General features: G+C 45.9%; 2 protein-coding genes across 8 annotated transcripts in view; one reads left to right on the top strand and one right to left on the bottom strand.

Annotated features, from left to right (window-relative positions):
• The window catches only part of TRAF3IP2 (TRAF3 interacting protein 2), a 40,645-nt gene that overhangs the window by 615 nt on the left and 16,215 nt on the right, over positions 1–23,815 (bottom strand). The window contains exons 3-8 of one of the 4 annotated variants that reach the window (XM_036105339.2): positions 16,543–16,729; positions 13,022–13,200; positions 10,858–10,946; positions 7,099–7,167; positions 5,850–5,966; positions 2,419–2,493 (exon numbers count right to left, since the gene is read on the bottom strand). In XM_036105339.2, the coding sequence (XP_035961232.1) occupies positions 2,419–2,493; positions 5,850–5,966; positions 7,099–7,167; positions 10,858–10,946; positions 13,022–13,200; positions 16,543–16,729 (716 nt within the window). Of the gene's footprint in view, positions 1–2,418; positions 2,494–5,849; positions 5,967–6,256; positions 6,531–7,098; positions 7,168–10,857; positions 10,947–13,021; positions 13,201–16,542; positions 16,730–23,815 lie in introns of those variants that run through there. The other 3 variants (XM_078054864.1, XM_078054866.1, XM_036105344.2) reach the window with 3 other exon arrangements.
• LOC144379052 (uncharacterized) overlaps positions 1–23,815 on the top strand; it is a 110,494-nt gene that overhangs the window by 74,109 nt on the left and 12,570 nt on the right. The window contains exons 2-3 of one of the 4 annotated variants that reach the window (XM_078054867.1): positions 346–411; positions 2,034–2,333. The exons of 1 other annotated variant lie outside the window; for it this stretch is intronic. In XM_078054867.1, the coding sequence (XP_077910993.1) occupies positions 346–411; positions 2,034–2,116 (149 nt within the window). In that variant the 3' untranslated portion in view covers positions 2,117–2,333. Of the gene's footprint in view, positions 1–345; positions 412–2,033; positions 2,334–4,787; positions 5,854–13,714; positions 15,289–23,815 lie in introns of those variants that run through there. 2 more of the 4 variants (XR_013441151.1, XR_013441152.1) reach the window with 2 other exon arrangements.

The following is a 23,815-nucleotide window of genomic DNA, read 5'->3' as shown; positions in this document are numbered from 1 at the left end:
CAGAGCCCAGGCTCGGTTCCCAAACTTCTATGGCTTCCCTTCGTGGGCGTGCCCTACTGAAGTCTCCTGGGAGTTGTGCTGTTTGGCTTTTGGAAGGGGTTAGCATGTGCAATGCTCCTGGCTTCGGGTGTAAGCTGTAGATCTCATTATGGAAACCACATGTGCGCGGCATTTTCTGTCAGCCTCCCAGGCTACCTGCCCTTTGCATTTCAACGTGCTTTTCACCACCTTCACATAAAAGGGGTAGGACAGAGGTCACGCAGAGTGATGGGAATTCCTTTGTGGCTTCAGAAGAAGTATGCCAAGGCTATGGGCTTAATCTAATTCATTATCCTTTCATTCCAGCCACACAGATCTGGCCTGCAGGAGAAGGAGCCCACCAGGTCTGTGATCAGGCAAAAAGCAGAAACTGTAAGCCGGGGATCGTGAGGGTGCCGATTCAGACTGCCCTCACGGGGTGGACATTCGGTTGGGGAGATAGACACGAATAAGTAAAATACATAGTGTGTTCGATGGTGATACATACTGTGGAGAAAAATAAGACAGAGAAAGGGGAGAGGGAGTACTGGGCAGGGCTGAAAGGTTTGCAGCTTTAAGTGGAGTGTTTAGGAAAGGTCTCACTGAGAAAATGAGCAAAGACCTAAAAGAGCGGAGGAGGCCCTGCTTTGTGGATGTCTGGGTCCAGCCAGTGCAAAGGCCCTGTGGTGGGGGCATACCTGGCCTGTTCAAGGAGCAACAGGCCAGTGTGGCCAGAGAAGAGTGAGTGAGATAGAGTAGGGGAGGAGGTCTGGAAGTAGAGGGGCCTGAGTCAGATAGGGCCTTGTAGGTCTTTCTCTGAGTGGATGGGATCCCTTTGGAGCCTGCAGAATAAGCTTAGAAGCAGCACCTGCTACATGTCACGCATCATGCTGGGTGTGGATGACACCCAGATCCAAAAGACACAGTTACTGCCTTGAGGAGTTCCCGGCCTAACGATGGAATGTAAATGAAAATGTAAAGAAACTATTTTCTAGGCAATGGTGTACCAAAGGGGCAGGAGGTGGGAGCAGTCTGCCCTGAGCACAGGCAGCAAGGGGGTTGTCTGAAGAAGTTTTAAAACAACAATAAAACCAACTAAAAGTCGGTCTCCTTTTCCATCACCATGTTCCCGCAGCCCATCCCCTCCCAACCACATCACATTGACTCAAGGCACTAGAGCTAAGAGCGCTCAAAAGAGGAACAATTTAGTATATTGGCAAGGGGGATGAGAGGGCAGCGGAATCTAGAGAGATTGGGTGCTAGAAGGCTAAGCAAGAGTTGACTACACAGACAGGTGAGGGAAGGGCACTGCGAGCAGGGGCAACGTGTGAGGCACAGAAACATGAAAGAACATGGCAGGTGTGGGGGCATGCTGAGATAGTCCGGTATGGCCGGAGCAGAGTCACTGTGCACATGGTGGGGAGAGAAGCCTGAGCAAGTGGGCTCAGCCCTCTTCTAAGGGGCCTCATCTGCCACGCTAAGAAAGGTGGATGCGATCCTGGAGTCAGTCGGAATCCACCACACAGTTTCTAAGCTGGAGAGAGACAGATCAGATCTACACTTTGGATGTTCCTCTTTGATGGCAGAGTACAGGGTGGTTAGTATAGGGTCAAAGTAGACGGGAAGGCCAGTAAGGAGATCCTGCAGTGGGAGCAATGAGAGCCTGGGGCAAGGGGTGGAAATGCACGCTATCGCACGGAGCGGGGTGAGCTTCGGAACCCTAGATCATCTCAGCTCATCTCTGCCTCCTGCCACATACAAGTCTCAGCGCAGTCCTGACATTTAGGGATCCTCCCGGGTGCAGCTGGGCCTAAGCTCAGGGTGCTGTGGTCTGAGTCTCAAGACATTCATTACACCTCTGCCTTCCCCTTGCCAAGCCTGGAACATGGCTTCAGATGGTTTTTGTCCCCATGCCCCAAACCTGCTGGCATGTTCTTTTGGTGTAAAAACCCTCCTGTGAACCAGAGCAAAGCTCACTTTGGTCACTGTGTAGATTTAATTCCTGTCATCTACAGATTTGAGAGCTGAACTCTGTGCACCAAAATACGTCTGTGGACAGTCAGCAAAAAAAGGTACATATCTTGACTTTTATGTATGAGAGATAAGAAGTATCAGATGAACAGTTTTTTTCTCTCTCATGAGTTAAAATGCAAACTACTTCTTTGTGTGTAATGGCTGTTTGAACAATTAGGACAGCGATGGTCCATCAGATAACACCTTAAAACCTTCCTGATTCATGCTGCTGAGCTGCGTGCTACAACCTGTGGGTCTTTCTGGTTAACAGTGTTATCTCTAAGGACCGATAAAAGAGTTCACAAGCTTTTCCACTTAAAATCCCAGATAGCAAGCACACCAAAGCTTGAATTGTAAGGTTTTTTGCTTGCTTATTTCTTTGTTTACCTTCTTAGCATTCGGGAAGAGCACAGGGATGAATCTGAAATTCATGCTTCCTTGTTTTATGAACTCAATCTGCATCTGGAACAGAAAGAATTTGAAGGTTTGATTTCAGGAATGAGGAGGAGGAGTTAATGGCACCCAGGACCATGCAAGTCCCGACAGCATTTTTATTCTGATTTCCTTGAGTGCCACACACCGAGACTTTTAAGTTTTCCCCATTACACATGCATGCCATTCACTCACTCATTAATCATTTATTGAAGGCCTATTAAAAGTCACACTCTGTGCTAGACTTCGGGTTTCAGGGATTAGGATACCTTCCAGGGTGTGCTGAGCTGGCTTGTATCGGCTCACGAAAGCCAGTTGTATGCCTCCCTTCCTAATTCTGTGTTCAGTGATTTTACACTGGTAGCTTGAAATTGGCCATGATGAGAGTATTTATACCATGGAAATGGGGAAATGCTACAAATCAGGTTTTTTTTGTTTTGTTTTGTTTTGTTTTGTTTTGAGAACCAGGTTACCAGAACACTGCTGACACGATTCCTATCCTTCCAAAGCCAGCAGATTGGTGAGCAGGAAGAAGGGTAAACTGCCAACCACAGGGCACTGTGAAAAGTATAAAATTGCTGTGGAAGCCCAAAATGGGGGCCATCCATTCTACATCAGTGATTTGAACAGCAGTTACAAGGGAGGTGTCACTTAGATACTGAAAGACAAGAAGAAGTTGGTCAGGCAGAGGAAGTAAGGGATGAAGGGAAGGACATTCTCAGTAGAGGAAACAGCATGAGCAAATGTCTGGAGGTGTGAAAGAACGTTGGTGGGGTTGGGACCAGCTAGCAATGCTTTGTGGATGGAGCACAGGATGGGCTAGGGAGGGAGTGGGAGATGAGACTGGGGGTCAACTGTGAGGTGCTCTGCCCGCCACACTGTAGGTTCCCCACACAGTTCCAGCTTGTTCTGACACCGCAGTGGCCCCCAAAGACTTAGCTGCCAAGAACTCTATCAAACCCAGAATTTTCAAGGTGAGGGGAGCTGGAGTCTTCCCAGTGCTGTGACCAGCACAAAGCTCTCAGTCATCTGATGACAAGGAGATGAGGAATTATGTGTTCCCAAGTATTTCATCTTCTGATTGATTTTTTTTATCACTGAGAAGTCTTCATTGTGCAGGGGAATAAAAACAGGACAAGAAGAAAGTGGCAGTGGTGACAGCTGGTTATTGAAGTCACCATAGAAACCCCCTCATAAACACACACACACACACACACTCGCACACACGAATGCTCCACAAGGTTTTTTGTTCTCAGAACCACTGTCTTTTAAAATTTAGAGGACCAAAAGCGTAGTTTAAAATGATCTGTGTACTGTGCAACGTGAAAACACCAATCACCAGGAAAAACATGTGAAAGGAAGGGCACAGCGTTTATAAGTTACAAGGGAAGAACTGGATTTAGTCTCTGACTTCCATCCAGGACACTGAATCCGTAAAGTTTTGCTTGTCCACTAGGCCGCCCAGCTGGCTGGCGGCCAGACAGCCGCAGTGCATGCTTTCTCTCCTATTTCCAGATCTGGGCTTTTTGTGAGGTCATTGGCCCTATGATGCCATTACTCGTGGCAACCTCTTCATTCCCTCTGTTCTAGAGGCTTCTGCTGCCTGGAGGGGGCCTGGAGGTCTTCTTATCTGGCCTCCTCAACCCCTCCAGTGATAAGGAAGGGCCCAAGACATCGTTGTCCCCAGAAAACTGAGTTTGGAGGCAATCTGGCTCCTGGCGGGGCACCATCAGACAGGCTCTGGGGTTGGGCTGGTTCTACTGCCTGGCATTGCCGCACACCAGCAGAGCTTGACAGGTCTCCTTAGGAACTGGCAGGGACCGGGAGCCCATCCCACACACCAGCTGTCAGCTCCCCGGACCGACAGCCTCCTAGAGATGCAGACAGGACATGGAATGCTTTGGGGCCATGCAGACCTGCAGCAGCCAGCTGTGACCCTTTGCAGGGCCCTGCCCATGGGCTGTCAGACTGGGAGAGGGCGGAATGGCGAATGCTTAGCTCCTTATTCCTTGGCCTTACTCTCTGACCTCACCACCCTGCCTTGGCCTTTACTCTGGGTTGGTTCTAATCTCAAATAAGTGGTCGGCACTTGCTAGAAGAGGAGACAGATGGGGAAGCCTCACCCACCCACCCACTCTGCCTTTTTCCTGTGCTCCTGATCCACAGGACAGACCCGGACTTCAGTCAGCTTCCCCTGAGGTAAAGCTGCCCATCTCAGGCCTGCCTGGGTCCTGCCTTGTGCCACTTACTTATTCTGTCCGGGCCACTTCAGCATCCTGCCCCATACTCCCGTCTTAGTCTGTGATCCTTTCTGCCCATTCCAGGTGCCTATGGAATGTTTCAGTTGGAATGGAGCTTACAAGTTCTAGTCCAGTGGATGTCAAGCCTTTTTGAAATCTCAGAATCCTTGGTAAACAAATAAGCCTGAGAAAGGCAAACCAGCTCTGGCTGAGGTGGGGTGGGAGGCCCAGAGCCGCCCTGACCCCCAGCACCTATGGGCACCCAGTAGGGACTCCATAGAACATTTTGAAAGTTGCAAGTCTAGTCCAGCGTCCTAGTGAAGCGGAACTGTCTCCGCAGCATCTCTGTCATCCTGGAAAGCAGGGAGATCACTAGCTCACAAAACAGCCAATTCCAAAGCTGGGTGATATTTTCGGTCAGAATGTTCTATCAGATGCCAAGCAAGCCTATCTTCCTATAAATTTCTCCCACTGGCTTTAGTTTGGCCAGGCCCCATGGTTCAGGTGTGGCGGTGGACTGTTGCTCATCTATCATGAGCTCAGAACAATCCCTTCCCTTGATCTGAGCATTGAGATGTGCCATACACTTCACAGACATTATTTCATTGAATCTTCACAACAACACTGTAAGTATCAGTGACCCATCGTATGATGAGGGACACGGAGGCACAGAGAGGTTTAGGCAGTTGGCCCACGGTCACCCAACTATACAGGAGGAAGCAGAATTTGAACCAAGTCCATGTGACACAATGGCATGCGTCCTTTCCGCTCTGATACTCTGCGTCTAAGTCAGGGGACAGAATAGGACACAGATGCAGGAGCCCGCTCTCCTCACAGCCCTGTCCCCGGCCGCTCTTGGGACTGCCCATTTGTTGGTGAACAACCAAGCCAGCAGAGCACTGTTTTCCAGAGCCCTGGGAGTTAGAGTTCACAGATGAATCTCCCCTTGCTACTGACAGGAACTGAGTCCCAGAGATGGGGTCACTTGCCCACAGTCCCGAAGGTTGCCGGGGCCAGAACCAACATCCCCCACTCCTGCCTGGGATTCTTCACCCCTCACCGTGCCACCTTCGGGTGGTCTCTAGCGGAGGACGGGCCTTCACCGAAGAAAGCGCCCCTCTGTGCTGCGCTCTCCTCACCACTCACCATTCGATGAATGTACTTAGTATGTAAGCCATGCTCATCCTCGTCCAGATGCGACTCAGCACCTTCCACGTCCTGTTTGTATTTGGGGCTGATTGCTACAATTATCATCACTGTCTTCTGTTAATGAGAGAGAAAGCATGTTTATGGCAGTGTAGAGTGCGGTCCTTTTGGTGAAGGCAGGCTGGAAACGGGCCAGCAGGACTGTAAGCGTTCTGCCAGACTGCCGGCTGGAGGGCCCGCCGCTCTCCGTGGAGAGGGAAAGGCCCTGCCCCCCCCCCCCCCCCCCCCCCCCCCCCCGGGCAGACTCCTGCCTCCCCTTCTCCCCTCCGTCTTCCTCCCGGCTCCCTTCCAACGCAGAGCAAACGGCTCTGCGACGAGCGCTCCTAAAGGCAGGCGGTGCTGCCCACCATCTTGCACAGCCTCCAGGGACAACCGTCCGCCCGACGCCTGAATCACGAAGCGGTGCGGCGTCCCGGCCCGGAGGCTGTGCAGCGGCGCGGACGGAAAGCCCCCTCCCTCCGGCCGCTGGATGGAAGCTGTCGTGCCTGCGCCCCTGACTGCCCTGCTCGGGCGCGCGGACCCGCCGCACAGCCACGAGGAGCGGCCCCTTCCGCACAAAGCAAACATCAGGCTGCAGACAAAAGGAGAAGCCACAAAGCCCCAGCCTGCTGAGACTCTGTCCCCCACCGCTCGCTCCAAAAGCAGCAGCTGAAGCAGCCCACACGGAAACACTCTGGCAGCAATCAATTTCTATCTTGTTAAAGCACAAAGTGTCCCAGTGGTCAGTAGAGATTCTGTCAGTGGAAAACAAATCACAGGGCTGCGAGTGGGCGCCTGGATGGGTGGGGGGGTGGGGGTGCGCGGCACGGGCAGCCTCCAGGGAAAGCTCTGGAGCCCGATCCTGCAAAACACTTGGGGTGGCCTCGGATTAAATTGAATTCTGTCGCTCCCACCCTACTCCCTGCCTTCATTTCCTCTTTTCCCATTCTGGTCAAAAAAATTGTTTGCTCTGATTGTTATCAACCACCTGTGTCTGGTTTGACCGTTATTTCCTGCCTGTGCATGTCCACGAGGGTGACCCCATCCTTCCTTTGCAGGTCTCTGCACGGCTGCCAACAAGGGAGGCTTTGTTGGGACTTTCTCAGCTTTGGACTTGGTGGGTTTGCCAGTGCTTCTTTCATAAAATAACTCCACAGGCGAATTGTCTTTTTCACCAGAAAACGAGCTCAGAATTTGGGAATGTACTTACATCTCTAAGGTAGCGTTCCATCCACTTAATGATATCAATGCCTCGGATTCTATCCTCAAATATGTCAATCTACGAGAAAAAGATGTGGGAGGTGGCTCTTAATGAGGAGCTCTCTCTAGATGCAGAGCAAGAGAAAATACAAGAGACTACATGCATTTAAGATTGGAAAAATTACAAATGATTTTGCAGGGAGGAACATGTAAGTCTAAAAAAAACAAAATACAGTTTCTTAAAGTGTTCCCTATTTTAACATTAGTAGGCATTTAAGTATTTAATATCCATTATTAGGATATAGTGGTACACATCAAAATGTATCTTTGGCTACACAATAATTATGTTTTAAAAATCCGAGAGACTTAGTAGACCAAGTTGGATATAAGCCAGATATATATATATATATATATATATATATATATATATATATATGTAATTTGAAAGGCTAACATGATATCATCCTGGAACATTTTAATGAATGTGTGGGGTGCAAGTACTGAGATACAATTCTGGCACTTTCCTTGCATTAGCCAGGTCATTATTATGGTATTACGTCCAGTTTCGATCTATACATTTAAAAAGGATTGTATGAAACTTGGAGCAAATCCAAGCAACAGTCACAAAAACAATTACTGAGATGGTGGGAAAAGGTTTATGATGAAAGTCGAGAAGCAGAACTCTTGGGCCTTGAAAAGACTGATATTAAATATCAAGTCTTCAAAGGAATATTTGAAGGGGAGAAAAACCAGTTATTTTCTATTTTTCAGAAGACCAAATAAGGCGGCCTTTCTGGGGCTCCGGCTTGTCGGGCAGCCAGAGAGTAATGTGCGGGTGTACAAGGTGCTCTTGCTTAGAAGACGGATGCTATACTAGAATGGCTGACTCGGGGACAGTGTCCTCGAGGAGGGGTATTTGATTCAGCCACACTGCTCTCAGATCAGCTGTCCTAAATGTCAGTCCGCCATTTAAGACTGATCGAGTCCTAGCCATTCAGCAAGCTCTCCAGGCCATCTACCTCTTTTCCTCACGTGTCCTGTCTACTTTACTCCCGGGCACCCCGAAAGCATAGCACAAGCCTCCCTGCTCTGTGAATCCTCCCCACACGTTGACTTCCTCGTGCTCACCTCACCCACCTCTGCCCCATTGTGACCAGTGGTCCTGGACAGTTAACACATTATTATAACATCCTTTCATTTGCTAAATGTCTCGTGTATGTCTGCCTTATCTCTTCATCGTGACTCTACTCTTCCTGTGGAACGAGAAAGTGCCTCGAGTACACCAAACTGTCAGACACGTACAGTTCATCAGGCAAGTTCAGAATATGTTTCTTTACTGATGGAACATCAAAAATGGAATGGGTTTCCTTTTGGCTTGGATGATTCCTGCTTTAAAATGTCGGATCGCCAATGACCACATGAGGTAATCTTGAGAAAGCTTGTGTGGCATTCTGTGACTGGATCGGTAACCCCTTTCTATTATATGAGACAGAAGCAATATAACGTCGGGGTTGAGAAGAAACAGACAGCTGGGCTCTCCTCTTGGTCTACTCTTGGCTTCTGCGCTTCCCACTTGTCTAACTTTTAAAACATCACTGAAACTCTCTAAGTCTTATTATTTTTATTTGTAATATGTGGTTAACAAACCTACTTCCCAGGATGGTTGTGAGGATTAAAACAATTGGACATGGCAATATCATAATGCCAGGCTTGAAGTTAAGTACTCAATAAATGGTTATTTTAATTGTTAACCCAGCACCTAAATTATTTCTTGCCACTGAGGTGGGCTTTCTGGGAGGCAGAATGTGTTGGATTGTCTTTCCAGATCTCCGCCAAAGTCCACAGCTTCTGTCAGGCCAACTTCTCCACACAGCCACTGTTACAGGCCAAATTGTGTCCTCCCCCTGCCACCGCCAAATTCATTATATCAAGTCTTAACCCCCCAGTGTCTCAGTGTGACTGTATTTGGAGATACAGCCTTTAAAGATTTAATTAAGGTGAAATGGGGTCCTCTGGGTGGGCCCTGATGCAACATGGCTGGTGTCCTTAGAAAAGGAGATTAAGACACATGGAGCAAAGACCCCATGAAGACATAGGAAGAAGGTGGCCATCTACAAGCCGAGGAAGAGGCCCAGAATGAAACCAGTCCTGCCGACACCTTAATCTTGGACACGTCCAGCCTCCAGAACTATGAGGAAATACATATCTATTGTCTTTATAGCAGCCCTAGCAAACCAATACAGCCTCCGTCTTCAGGTTGTCGTAACCACTGTTCCCTTGTCTCTTTAGACCTAGGGGTGGTAGCAACTCCCCGCTTTTGCTAGTCCCAGGATAGTGCTCTGTTCCCTGTGGATTTCTTAAAATTTACCTAGAGCTTTGAAAATAGTCCTTTCATTAAACTTCCCTTAGATTACCCATTAAGTGGTTTTTTGTTTTTTGTTTTTTTTCCACTAAGGGGCTCTTGATGTATCAATATAGTAACTTAGCTGTCCAGGGTGGGGCTCTGTGATTCTACTACAAGGCTTCATAGTGATCAGGATCAAGGACAGACTTAAGTTCTGTCTAAGTAGCCCCTGATTGGTAAGGTCATAAAAACCTATCCTCTTTTCCAGGGGCAATCAGTATGCTTATTTGGAAATGACCAAAAGTAGGATCTTTTCTGAAATGTTGGCCTTATGACCTGCAATTTGATTTTATGTCATGGTTGCCACAGTGCTTTATTTCAGAAATGAGAAATTGAAATGTTGGTTCCTATGCAGTCAAGTTGGAATGTATAAATTGTATGCATTTTAAACTTGCAGACACTCCCATTAAAAAAAGTATAGACTAAAGAAAAAATTCAATAAAAACTGTTAAATAATGCCAAGCAATCATTAAAATAGACATTTCATTACTAAGTATTTCTTTTTTATCCTTCAACATTGCTATTCATGGTTGTTTTCCTTAATTTTTCACCACTCTCTAGAATTCACTGTCACTAAATGCCCCAAGGGGGCCTCTGGGAAGGAAAAGATGTGATCTCAGTGTTTTAGGAAAGCCAGCCCTTGGAGTGGCCTCCGGTGGTATTTTATTTATCCTACAGAAGAACGTACATGACTTTAAGCTGTGCTGTTGGAAGGCCCTGCAGGGAAACTTGGGGAGTGTGTGCTTCCTGAGATTCCTTGAGCCAAGATCACAGTGCACTGCAGGGCTGGGTTGTCTACCTCCCCTAGAACTAGACTAGACCAGCTGAGAACCTGGCCGTGGAGTCCTTGTCCGGAGGGCCATGGCCCCATCAAGGTGTGGAAGGCAGCTGGGCACAGTGGGCCTTGTACTTCAGGCCTCACCGCCCAGGGCCCCGCAGAAGGACCTGGTACAATAAGCAGGTGGCCTGGGGAAGCCCGCAGCCTCCTGCAGCACAGGAATCGCAGCCAAAGCAGGCGTGCTTGGTGAGAAAGGGCAAAGGTCCAAAGGGCAGCAAGGGCCCAGGATTTGCTTCAGGCCAGGGGCCAAGCTGCATTTGCGGTCAGCGTTAACGCACACCGTCTGGCTGTTCGGAGGTACTCAGAATCGCTCAAAAAGCATGCAAGAAATAAGTGCTGGAGACTCTGGATAGCTTAAAACCTGGAAAATAATTACCTCCATCCATAAGCATTTAGTTCATAATCCCATAACTCAAATAATATAGTTTGAAACCTCAACAGTTATTTATATATATTTTCTCCCTTTGTTTTTCTTCTCACTGTACTCACTTTAATTGTTCAGCCTTCTCTCGGGATAAAATACTTACTGCAGTTTGGAAGCCATTTACCAACAAGAAGTTCACGAATTTCACCACCTCCATGGCTGTGTCCATAGAATAGGTGATAAAGACTTTCCCTAAGAGAGATTTTTCACATTTATTAGAAACTAGTCAGATTATTCTACTCCGAACACTTGTAAATTGTATGCGATGTCTTTTGTCTTTCTAGAATAATAAAGTGAAACTTTGGGATGGGGGTGGTCTGAGGGCTTATGCCGGCAGCAGCTGGGAGAATTGCTGTCCTCAGGACATAGACGCGCAGACCCCAAGAGGCCAAGAGGCAGGGGGTCTGTCTAAGGGGGGTGCAGACTGCCCAGTGTGCAGGGAAAGAAGAATGCTGGCAGCCTGAGACAAACCAAGGAGGTCTGCTGAAAAACCACGTGAGGCACTAACAAAATCCATCACCCAGAACCTGCAGGTCCTTGAGATCAGGCCACCTCCTGGTTTCTTAGAGACACTTGGCACTGTGCCTAAGGAATACTCTCGCAGCAGGTCAAGAAGCCGAACCTTGCTAAGGGGCCACCCAGCAGTGTCCTCTTTTGATCTCACGATGCTCTCTGCTGCCCTGAACTCTTGCTTGACAAGAGCAATTAGGGGAGAGGGAGGAAGTGGCTCCTTACCCCCTCCTGCCCTTTCTCCACTCACTGGTGGGAGAAAGGTCAGGCAGTTGGGGTACATGAAAGCAGAAATGTTACAGGAACGTCCGCGGCTTGAAGGACAGATGCCACCTCTGGGCATCCAGCATCACTGACTCCCTGTCTCCTCCCTAGGTCAGCCTGGAGCCACCGAAGGCATTGTGCCCATGAGCCCGACCCAGTCAGGACGCAAACCGATGTTTTCTCAGGCTAAACTCTTGTGGGAAATTATTTGGCTAGCATGTTAATGTGACAGATGAATAATCTCTGTGTGTTGGCTTTTAGTCTGGAATGGACAGGCTCAATCTCAGGAAGTCCCTGGGGCAGAGAGTGGAGAAGAAAGGAAGGCTAGAGAGAAAATATAAGTGTGTGTGTATCCATCTATGTTTGGGCTCTGGTTTTTTTTGAAACAGATATCTCAAATAGAAATGTGTACAATGGTCATATTGACTCATTTAAACAGCCAGGCATATTGATAGCACTCAATGTATCCTTAACACCTACTATTCAACCAACTCCTGTGTAAGAATTTTAGGACTCCTTTATAGACTATAGTAAGATAAATATGATCTATAGACTGACATCAGGGTTCTATCCTATGCAAGGCAGCATCCATTCTCCAGAAATACTCAGGACTAAAATGTGTAAGATTTTAAGAAGATTAAAAAAAATTTTTGAACGATAAACAACAGTGGATCTTTACCATAGAAATCTTCTGGAGTCCTAAATGACTAGCGAGCAGGGATTCCCTGGATGGGAGTCAGCAAATGCAAAAGGCTTGATTTTCATGTTTGGTTCAAAGAGGCACCCAGATTTGTAAAGGGCTTCTTAGAATTACCTGAGCTTCTCTAGCAAGCACAACAGAATATAAGAATTTCACAAGTAGTGGCTGCTTTTGTAAGATTTCTGGAAGATTTCTGGAACTTACTGTCCTGACTGACCTTAACATGAGACTGTTTTGGTGATATTTCAACATTTCTGGTTCTGGCTGCAAAATATGGAAAAAGAATCATCACCTGACACTTAGTCGAATGTTTCTTTAAATAAAAGGCTTAGTTTGCATTTGGTTGTAAAGCAGTATGGAGAATGTGAGACCACTTTTTCCAAACAAGATTGCTCACTCCTACAGGAAATGACCTCGTTCTTGATGGCTGCGGCTAATTTATGGCGAAACGCTAGGTCCCTGGCCAATACCACATGGACATCCAGTCAGTTTACCCAGGGACGAGTCCCCTCACGAGCATCATTTAGAAGAGAGAGGCATTGGGCTTGTCACTGGAGCGTATGTTGGAGAAAACCCTGTGGTAAGCATTTTGTGAGGATTGCTGCCAGTGTCAGAATCACTAAAAACACTCATACAAAATGCTGGTTACTTTTTTTGGTGAAGAGTAAAGAAGTAAAATTTATTTCACTGTGTATATGAGAAAAACCCAAGATTATGGGTGAATAATCATCAAGTACTCTGAAAGTATAAGACCTGACAAAAAGAAGGAAAAACAACATTGCAAACAACTTACGTAATTCTTCTGGCAAATTGCTTGTTTTCAGAGTCCCTCTGGCTGGAAGGTTACTAAGGGGTCTAGGGACAGCAGCTGGGGATGGAGCCTGAGGGCCTAGGGCTCTCAGCTCTGCAGGACACTCCAAGGACTCCTCAGGAACTCCAGCTCGATGAGGTGGCTGGTTATATAGTTGGTCTCTGGAAAAGAATACATTTATAGTCAAATTTTCGTTTTGTACAAAGGCAAACCTGGAGGGACAGAAAGCCTTTGAGATACCAGTGAGCTAGCTCTCTCCTCTGCCTCTGTTTCTTTTCTGAGCCAGAAGGACGAGGGTTGCTTCATTGAATTTGAGTCAATAAGTAATTCGGCTGGCTGCCACATGTAAGGACCCGTGTTAGGGGTCGAAAGAGGGAGCTTGATTCGATTTCTCCATTCAAGGACTGTCTAATTGGGAAGATAAGTGGTATGCACAAGGCAGACATGGTCACCAATAAAAGAAAGTAGTATAATGGGTGATATACAAGGTTGGTGTTATAGGCATTCAGATAAAAAGGCAGGACTTTTAACTCATGATAGATAACATTTAATTACGTATCAAAAGGTAGAAAAGGCCTTGCAGGTTTAAAGTATTTATGTTGTTGCTAATATATGGATGAAAATCTGATTTTGAAGACCCTTTAGAGAAGTTTCTACCACATTGTTCTATGGCAGCTTTCTTATGTTTTTGGTCGCCGGTATTCCCATGAACGTCGTGCTGAGAACCGCCAGACGCACTCGTGGGAGATTTGGAAAGCCGAAAGAAATGGAAGCCATGCTTCGGCCACTTCTGCGGTTTCTGTTGAGAAGCGCTGCCGTGAGGTGCTGAGTTCCTCAGGAGGCATCCCAGTGTCCCCTTACCAGCCTCCCGAGTCAAGGTGAGGGCGGAGGCGTCCATTTTGGGCCAGTGCAGATCTAGCAGGCGCAGAATGGATCCAATCGTTGCAGTGGTGGTGGCTTCCTGATTCTGGATTGTACTATGGCAGCATGGCCTCGAATGGAGAGTTCTCTGGCGGCTTTCTGATCTTCTGCCTCTCTCCCTGTGATGGAGGAAGCAGCTTCTTCGGCGTCCCACTCTGAGGTGCTGCTCTGGGATCTTTCCTGGAAGCCTGGCCTAAAGCTTGCTCCTCCAGCCTCCAACAATTCTGTAAGCGCCCACTCCCCTATGTCAAATCCCTTCTGCTGAAAATAACTAGAATTGTTTCTGGTTTCTATCACTGAATCCTGACTGATAGGGGGGCTAACACTGCGTCTGTAATGTTTTATTTCTTAAAAAAAAACTCTGAAGGACGTGTGGCAATATGTTAACATTTTAAAAATCTAGGGAGTGGGAACATGGATATTTGTTATTTGTTGTAGGTTTGAGATTGTTTTATATTCTAAATTTTAAAAACTGTTTTGATTTCCAAATTGATGTGTATCTGCCCAGTTTTTTATAGATTATTGCATATGCTTATATTTTTACCCAAAAGAGTAAGAAAAATTTTGAAAGTCTTATGCAACGGGATTTAAAATAAAATTACACAGAATCTCAAGTGTACTATATTTCTGAAGGGTGAATGTTTGAGGAAATTATTTTTGTTTTAGATTTTTACTAATATATAGAAGAAAAATCCCTATAAAATATGCCCTCATCTAATGGGGACCCAGTTCCATATCCTTTTTGCATTAAATTCCTTTATACCAAAAGTTGCTTGGTTGTTATAGAAGACAATTGCTCATTTGATTAAAAAAAAAATGTTAAAGCTTTGGTAATGTCAAAAAACTTCCATGTAAAAACAATATCATGGCTATTAATGACAGAGTAAAGTTTCTGTGTCAAGGTTTGCTTTCAAATTTATCACTAAGAGGAGGATTAGCTTCATTACCTGAACTTATTTTTCATTATCCTAAAATGATAAAATAAATACAAGGAGACCATAGCAGGCTTAAATTGATGTTACCAAAGCAATTCCTCTGTACTAACTTCGCAATTCTTCTGTAAATCTGAAAATATTTCGAAATAAGTGTTTATTTAGAAAATTACCATTGCCGGGGCGCCTGGGTGGCTCAGTCGTTAAGCGTCTGCCTTCGGCTCAGGTCATGATCCCAGGGTCCTGGGATCGAGTCCCGCATCGGGCTCCCCGCTCCGCGGGAAGCCTGCTTCTCCCTCTCCCACTCCCCCTGCTTGTGTTCCTGCTCTCGCTATCTCTCTCTCTGTCAAATAAATAAATAAAATCTTAAAAAAAAAAAAAAAAAAAAAAAAAAAGAAAATTACCATTGCCTCCCCTATCCAATGCCAGTGGACATGTTTCCATAAAGACGCTTAAGTTTTGTTTGTTTTCTTGGACGTGTAGATATTTCTTATGCAAGAGTACTTATTTGGTTGTAAAATCACATTTTCCTGATTTCATTATTTAAACTCCATGCAATTTTTTCAAGTTTATTTATTTAAGTAAACTCTACACCCAACATGGGGCTTGAAGTCACAACCCTGAAATCAAGAGTCGCATGATTCTCCGATGGAGCCAGCCAGGTACCCCAAACTCTGTGTAATTTTGTTCTCAAAAAATAAGGGCTCTGTCAGGAAAGAAAATCTGAGAATGTATGGGCTTTTGAGGAAAGGGGGAAGCAGGCACGTGCCTTATCTGCCATCGTAAATAGAATGCGCTTTTCTTCTTTTAATGAACTTTCTGAGCTAATTACCAACTTCTGCGTTTCTGAAAAATCTGCTTTAAAAGGACCTTTGTATCTCATTCTATTCTCAAAACAGAATGTAATTTTACTTTGAGTGATATATAAAAATTGTGCTTGAGCAAGAGCAAACATTTCACCTACTCTTCAATTTTGTCTTAAATTAAGGAGTTCCATTTCTAGGAGTTCTTCCTCTGTATTTTAGATCCATAAATTAAGAGAAGAGGAAAATGTGAAGAAGAGGCAAAGGAGAACAATGAGGGGAGACATGACTGAAGGTTACACAACTGGTCTGGTCAAGCAAAGCCAGAAATGGTTTTCTGGAAGAAGTATCGGAAAGACCTAATAATGGCGCTCCATATGTGTGGTTGCTTATATTAGAAAAGAAAACAATGGGCTTTTTAAAATTGCTACTGAGAGCTAATTTAAAATTTCAAAGTAAGACATGGGTTTAAACAGGTGTAGAAACTAGGGATATAAGCATGAATTTCCTAATGGTGGAAGTCAGTCACAGTAAAAACAAAAATCTATTTCTGGGCTAAAAGGCCAGGTGACTTGACAGTAAAAGGAGGGGGTGTCCCTTGGCATCTTAAGAGCCTTTCTTTCAAGAGAATTTTGACGAGTCACCAGTGACTTTAATGTATCTGGTTAAGAGATTCTTGTCTACCAGCTGCCATTTCCTCCTGACTTGAAGAGTCTATTCCCCCGCGGGGCTCGGTCACTAGCCTGGGTGGCACACCAACAGAGAGTTGTGATACATCTCGATCCCATTGGCATCATTCTTTTTCCCACTAAAAAATGTCTGAAAGTTGGCCCTGTCATAGTGATACCTCGGGAGCCCTGGGGAGGAGTAGTCTCTTTGTGCGGGCCTCTGGTCTTGGTCCCAGGGGCTGGGGTAGTTCAGGACGACCTTCTGCACAGGGTGCGGGCCCCTCACGCTGGCTCCAGGGACAGGCTGCCCGCACACAGCTGGCTGGACCACTTGCTGGTAGGCTGCTCGAGGGTGGTCGTGGCCACCTGTAGGTGAAGACAGCAAAGTGAACAGGGCAGAATGACTCTACGGCCTTCGTGTGAAAGCAGAAGCTCACTGCCAATTCTTGTCTCCATACTGTGGGTTTCAGATATCAGTTACCACCTCTGTAATGCTTGCCATATTTCTGTACTATTATTTACTTGATCGTTTTTATTAAATTGAGTCATTTTTCCCTAAATAAAAACATCTGTGAAATCATGAGTTTGGTGTTCTAATTGGAAAGCACAGAGCTCCACACAGGCCTCTGTTTTAATAAGATACTTAGGATAATCCAACCACGAAAAACTCTCACACCACCATTCTGACTATAATTTTCCAAGTTTCTAGAATCCAAGGCTAGAAGTTATCTCCATGATAGATACAGAATCGCTACTCTCTTCTTTCCTTCCCCCAAGGGGACACAACACACACACACACACACACACACACACACACACATGCTCACACACGCTCACACACACATATATCATTCCTTTAGGAAGAAGTAAATGAATGATGAAACTTGGCTCCTACCTCTGGGAAGTAGCTAACCGGCTGGCAACACCTCCCAACTTTCTTGGTCTTCTCTTGTAAAAGCCTACATGCACTTGGGGCCACGGCAGTTAGAAAAGGGCAGGCCCCGGGGCACAGCCAGGGCTGGTGATGACTTATGTGCACATGTAACCTACAAGAAAGTGGGTCCCAGCCAGGCCCAGGAGCAGCAGGGTCCCCAGGGAAGAGGGGCGGCCTGCCTGACCAGGTGAAAGAAGAGAACTGAAGGCCAGAGAAAGAAGAGAACTGAAGGCAGGGAAACCAGGCAGGGGGAGACAGGAAGCCCCTCAGGGACCTGCCCAGGCCCCAAGGGGCTCAAATGGGAAATCTAAGCCGTAAGTGTGCAGATGCGCCTTAGGGATGGGTCTAGCCTACAGAGGGGCTGGAGAGAACTGAGTGGATAAACTGCAAAATAAACCATGAGTACCTCCTCGTGATCCATGCTCCGCCACCTCTGCCCAAGAAGCCGGGTGATCAGGAGGCAGAGCTGGTTACAACGAGAAGGATCCTTGTTTTTCAAAACAACATGTATTGGTCTTTATTCTTTTTCTGATAATAATAATAATAATAATAATAATAAGAAGAAGAAGAAGAACTATAAGAATGTTTGCTGGGGCGCCTGGGTGGCTCAGTCGTTAAGCATTTGCCTTCAGCTCAGGTCATGATCCCAGGGTCCTGGGATCGAGACCCGCATCTGGCTCCCTACTCAGCGGGGAGTCTGCTTCTCCCTCTCTCACTCTCCCTGCTTGTGTTCCCTCTCTGTGTCTCTGTCAAATAAATAAATAAAATCTTAAATAATAATAATAATACTGTTTGCTTGCTGTGAAGGTAGGATACATGCAGGAAGGTAGAGCAAAATAAAACTAGCAAGCAAGCAAGCAAGTCACAGACAAGGTAGGTTGGAACCAGAATGTGGGGGTTGAGAACATGGCTGGGGATTTTATTCTTGGTTTGGCAGTCAGCAGCCCTGGATGTTTTCAGGGGAACAATAGCCTCAAGTATAGACAGAAACCAAATAATGTACATCTTCACTGCCCTCAGGTCTCCACTGCCTGACTCAGGCAACTTGGCTGGGTGACCCTGGAAATGTGGCCAAGCCCGTCTCTCAAGCATGGTCAGGTTCCCTGGGTTCAAGCTATTGTCTGCTTTGACACAGGACACCAGCCAGGTCCTTCCTGTCACCTCTCTAATCCAGGCGGTCTCCTGGCCCTGCCCATTATGCCTCCCTGCAACTGCTTAGGGCTGGTCTTGATGTTGGGGGCTTAGGGAAGGGGAGGGGGGTGAAGGGATGTTCCTGGATCTATCTCAGCTCCCTGGCTGATAAAGGAGACCAGGACTTGGAGAGCACCTCCACGAGTGGGGACACAGGACTGCACGACAAGATATACCCCACAGATTTTGCTCTTACAGCCATTCTGGGGCAGGTCACATATATTCCAAGGGGTCCAATGGCCAGGTAGAATTTCAGGACAGGGACGCCTGGGTGGCTCAGTCGGTTAAGCGGCTGCCTTCGGCTCAGGCCATGATCCCAGGGTCTGGGATCAAGCCCCGCATCAGGCTCCCTGCTTGGCGGAGAGCCTGCTTCTCCCTCTCCCTCTGTCTGCCGCTCTGCCTACTTGTGCTCTATCTCTCTGTTAAATAAATAAATAAAAATCTTAAAAAAAAAAAAAAAAGAATTTCAGGACAACAGGGCAGGTTGTTACTACTGCTCCTTTTCCCTAGAAAAGGGAAAAAGTACCACGGCCATCAGGTCCCCAGGTGGGGGCCAGCCCTGCTTTTAGAGGAGGCTCGTATGAGTGGACCATTTACAAAACCAGCTGCAGCTACAACCCTCCGGAGATCTCCCCTTGCACTTAAAATCCTCCTTGCATGATTGGGTCCCTGCCCTTGACCTTAGCCCCTTGTATGCTCTCCCAAGCTCACCAAGCCCCAGCTACCCTGGTCATCTTTCTGCTTGAACACCCCAAGCTTGTCCCTAACTCTGGGATCATGAGATGGCCATCCTCTCTGCCTAGCATGTTCTCGCACTCTATCTTTACAGACCAACTTCTTGTTGTTCTGGGCTCAGCTCCCACACTAGCCTGTTCAGAGGGGCCCACCCCCTCACCCAGTTGCCTTAATCTATCCCCCCGATTTTATTTTCTTCATAGCGCTTATCGTGTGTATGAGTAAGCATGACTCTTGTCAACTTTTGGTCTGCCTTCCCTACTAGCATCGAAGGTCTGTGAATGGAGATTGCATGCTCTCAAAGCCAATTTCTCACACCCAGAAAAAGAGAAGCCATGAGACCGGCTACTTATCTGCAGTCCACTTTGGTCTTTTTTCTCCAGTGTCTCCCTCCACAAGTAGAAAGGAGAAAGACAAGGTAAAAGAGGAGAAACTTTGCCAGGGGCCTTAAAAGTTTTTAATGTTTGCAACCATTTTTGCTTCCCATATCCATTAATAAGTGGCTAATAAAGGTTTTATTTGCTTTAAAAGGACCACCAGGCTCTAATCATAGGGTTTGTTTCTTTTCCAGAGAGCGGATGTTAGTGCTCTTAATCAAAAGCCTTTGAATCAAGGTCATGTGATTTCTAACAGATTATTTCCCGCACAACATGTTTTTGTCTCATAGCAACAAATCGTGTCATTAAAATCACTAAGGCATGTGGGCTAAGGTTTGATTAGCTGTAACTTTCATTTCTGAAATGGCCACCTGCGGTAAAAACCTACACCGGTTTCTGCAAGCAGATGAAAATGATCCACCTTACCAATTTTTAAGAATTGACAATAGAGTCCTCTATGCTGTGCTTTGATTGGTTAAAACAAAGAAATATTGAACACCAGAGGGTCAATCAAAAACAAGCTTTCCCTTTCGTGAGTGAAATTTGGTTGTGTGGAGAATTGGCTAAATGCAAACGTTTATCAGGTAAACGAGGATCTTTTCATTGCTCACGTTTTAATCATTCTGTTCCATGATTTTGACCAAACCTTGCTTGTTTAGTTGGGTACTCTCTATAGAATCGTGGCTTACGTTTATTGAACATTCGCTACATGCCAGATACTGTACTAAGTTTCTTATTTGGGATTATAGAGTTCAATTTTCTGTTTTCCTAAAGAAGTTTAACTTAGAATAAAATCCAATTCCCTACCCTGGTCCTTTCATCCTTCACCTTCTGGCGTAGCTCACCTTGCTCCAGCCCCCCCGGCTTGCTTTTGGTGCCTTCGCTACACCGAGCTCCTTGCTTCCTTCGCTTTCTTATCCTTCAGATTTCAGCTCAGATGTGTCCTTTTAAAGAGGTCTCCTCTTGCCATCCTACTAATGTCTAACACCCGGTTTCTTCCTGCATAGCACTTAGACCTTGTTGTTTTGTTTGCTGATCTCTCCTGTCTGGTTCTCTAGGAGACTGTGACCTCCATGGAGACAGGAGCACATGTGTTTGATCACTGTACACCAGCGCCTAGCACAGGACTGGGGAAATATTTGTTGGATAAACTGATAAATGAATGGACAAGTTCTGTTGCCAAGTCCCATTGACCTCCCTCCTTTCTTCCCCTCCCCTCTTCCACAAGACCATGAAAAATGGCCTTTCCAAGGCTTGCTATCACAAAGGCTGTACTCATGATTAGGGATTACTCCTTTCCCCAGGAGGCAGGGAACAGAAAGAACTTCTTCTTATTCATTCAACAAATATTTGTTGAACCTCTGTTGCTAGCCATGCAGTGAACATAGATAAATAGGATACAGTTTCTTTGAGTAGCTCAAAATAGATAAAGAGAAAATCTGTGTGTCTGTGGGTGTCTGTTTTGAAACACAAACCCACACTCGTTAGTATGTGAGAAGGGGAGGCGTGCAAGTCGGCAGTCACCTACTTGGTAGACTTAAGAATTACTGCCCAAAAATATCTCCCCCACTGACTTGTCCTCAGTGCCTAAAATTCCATCAAGAGAATTTATTCTGCAGGAGCCTGGAGGATAGAAGGTGGTGGATGATGGGACAGACAAGTGATTTGTGAGCACGGTAACTCCTCAATTCTGAGGCAGGGTTAATCACAGAACAAAAATACAAATCTTGCACACTCATAAATGGGTGCCCAGAACTGTATGTTATTTATCAATCTTATGATCCTCTTGGCCTGGGTACACACGGTCTTCATGTTACTAGCCTTTTACCACTTGGAATTTGTAAAACAAATCCTAAAGAAGGTTTTCCACTTATCAGTCAAAACATTCAACGTTTTTCTTCCTTATTAAGCATGGTATTACAAAAGTATGAGAGAGAAAATAAAATCTGATTTTCAAGTTGTCAAAAAGCATGATGATACAATGCAATCAGTTTGGCCAGGAAACAAAATGGCCAACATAAACTGTTACCAGAACACCCACAGCTGTAGGCAGCTGTGGTTCCTGAAAGGCAGCTCCTTTCTTTATCATTTCTTCCATCTGGGTTATTTTTTCCTTACTTTTAATTATGCATGCACTCCAGCATACAAATAATCACTTTTTCGGGTTTCTATGAGTAATAGTAGGCATATGCCCACAGTTTTATTTTATTCGGTCTTCTTGGTAGAGAAAGCGAACATTTGAATAGTAAAATAAAGGCTCTTTAGATTTCATACATTCTTTTTTTTCCAAGTGATTTGCATCATGGGTTTTATTTGATTGCACAGCCATGATCTCCATTCTAGTGACCTTCAGTGGAAGGATTCTGAGATAGTAAGAGGCCAGCTTCGCTGGGGGACTGGTTGGGGGTAGGGGAGAAAACACGGGCTTATTCGACTTCTACTTACTCTCTACTCATTTTCACCTGCTTTGAACTTTTTTTTACATAAAAGCGGTGACAAGTAACTATTCCTCCTTTAACTTGCAAAGACGAAGGTATGCCATTTGCATGGCGATCATTATTTATTTATATTTTCATTAACGGATGAGGAAGTAATGCTCTTGTAAAGCCACGTAGAACCACGTAGCCATGGTTTCCAAGCACACGAGCATCCCTTAGGTGAACAGCTCTTTTGAAGTGGTTTTGTTGGCAATTAAGTGCAGTTATGGTCCTGACATGAAACTAAGCATTTGTACACCTGCTTTGAATGCTTAAAATCTGTGCCAGCCGGAGGGATCTGGAAGGGGAGGGGCGCTCTACAGGACCAGGCTGCAGGACCCATGTAAGTAATAACAATAATAAGTAAGAACTGCCAGTTGGGGATGGCTTCCATTCCCAGCACCTTCAGTATATTATCTCATTTAATCTTCAGAGTGACCTTCCCGGGAGCCACTGGTGGCAGAGGCCTCATAAAGCTTCCCGGCTTGCAGTGCCCTGAGGAAAAACTTCAGCCCTGGGCTTCCCAGACAAAGCCAGCCCAACCCTGACCCTCCCCACCCCCCATTACATGCTTTTGGGAGCCAGGGCCAGGGCAAAGAGGCACGGGGAATGAGGCTGCCGTATGCTCCCATTTCCCGGGATTCTTCTTTCTTCAGCGTTTACTTATTTTTAATTATAAAAATACCTGTTTGCTGTAACAAATTTAAGTATATACAGTTAGAAGGAAAAGTCCCTCTGTCTCTTCTGAATTCCCTGCCCCCTCCACCCCCGATGCCATGATCACTGACAACAGGGCAATCCTTCCAGACTTTTCAATGTCTGGGTTTTAAACACATACAGCTTTTAAAAATAACACATATGGAATCAGCCCTGCATCTTGTTTATCCACCTAACCTTTTTTGTCAAAATGTGTATTTTGTTCTATGTAACAGTGGCCTCGTAGTCCACTGTATAAATAAACCACAACTTCCTTATCTGTCCCCTTACTGAGTAGCATTGGAATTGTTTTCCTTTTTACTCTACAACGATGCTTTCCTAAACATCCTTGTTCATGTGTTTTTATAGGCTTGTTTAGTGTTTCTATGGGATAGATCCTACAAGTGCGGCTGTTGGGCCAAGGAAGCACATTTAAAATTTTGATAAATAGTGGGACGGCCTTCCAGAAGATTGTACCAATTGCCACGCCTGCCAAGAACAGGTAGGAGTGTTCATTTCCCCATAACCCCATAACAATGGGTGTCAGCTGAGGATTTTTTCCTTTTTGCACACCTAATTAGGAAAAGGGTAGCTTAAAATTTTTTGCTATATATATACACACACGTGTTTCTTAAATTTAGTAACGTTAAGCTTGGTTTCATATGCTTACTGTTTGTGTGTCTTCTGTGAATTAGCCCCTTCTGTCCAAATTCTCTTCTCTGCCTTTCATCACCTCTCCTCCCTCCCAGGACCCCCAGCGGCCTTCTCCTCCCTGCTTCAGTGGAGGGAAATAGCGTACTGAGGGAGGGCAAGACAGCTGATGAGAGAAATCTCATCAGCTGGTATTAGAGACTAAAAGAGTCCCCAGTCAGGGGTGTTTGCATTTTAAAAGAGTCTGCCCAGAGGGGGCACTTTGCACTCCCCTCCAAAGCCTGCACTGCTTGTGGTGTCACTTCAGGCTTCAACACAAAAAAATATTTGCAAGTGGGAAGATCTTTCTGGGATCCTGAAATCATATTGAGTTAATGCTTTCTTTGTCTAT

This window comes from Halichoerus grypus, chromosome 9 (assembly GCF_964656455.1).
Source record: "Halichoerus grypus chromosome 9, mHalGry1.hap1.1, whole genome shotgun sequence".
Classification (NCBI taxonomy): domain Eukaryota; kingdom Metazoa; phylum Chordata; class Mammalia; order Carnivora; family Phocidae; genus Halichoerus; species Halichoerus grypus.
Note: the sequence above shows the minus strand (reverse complement) of the source record. Positions and strands in the feature narration are given on the sequence as shown.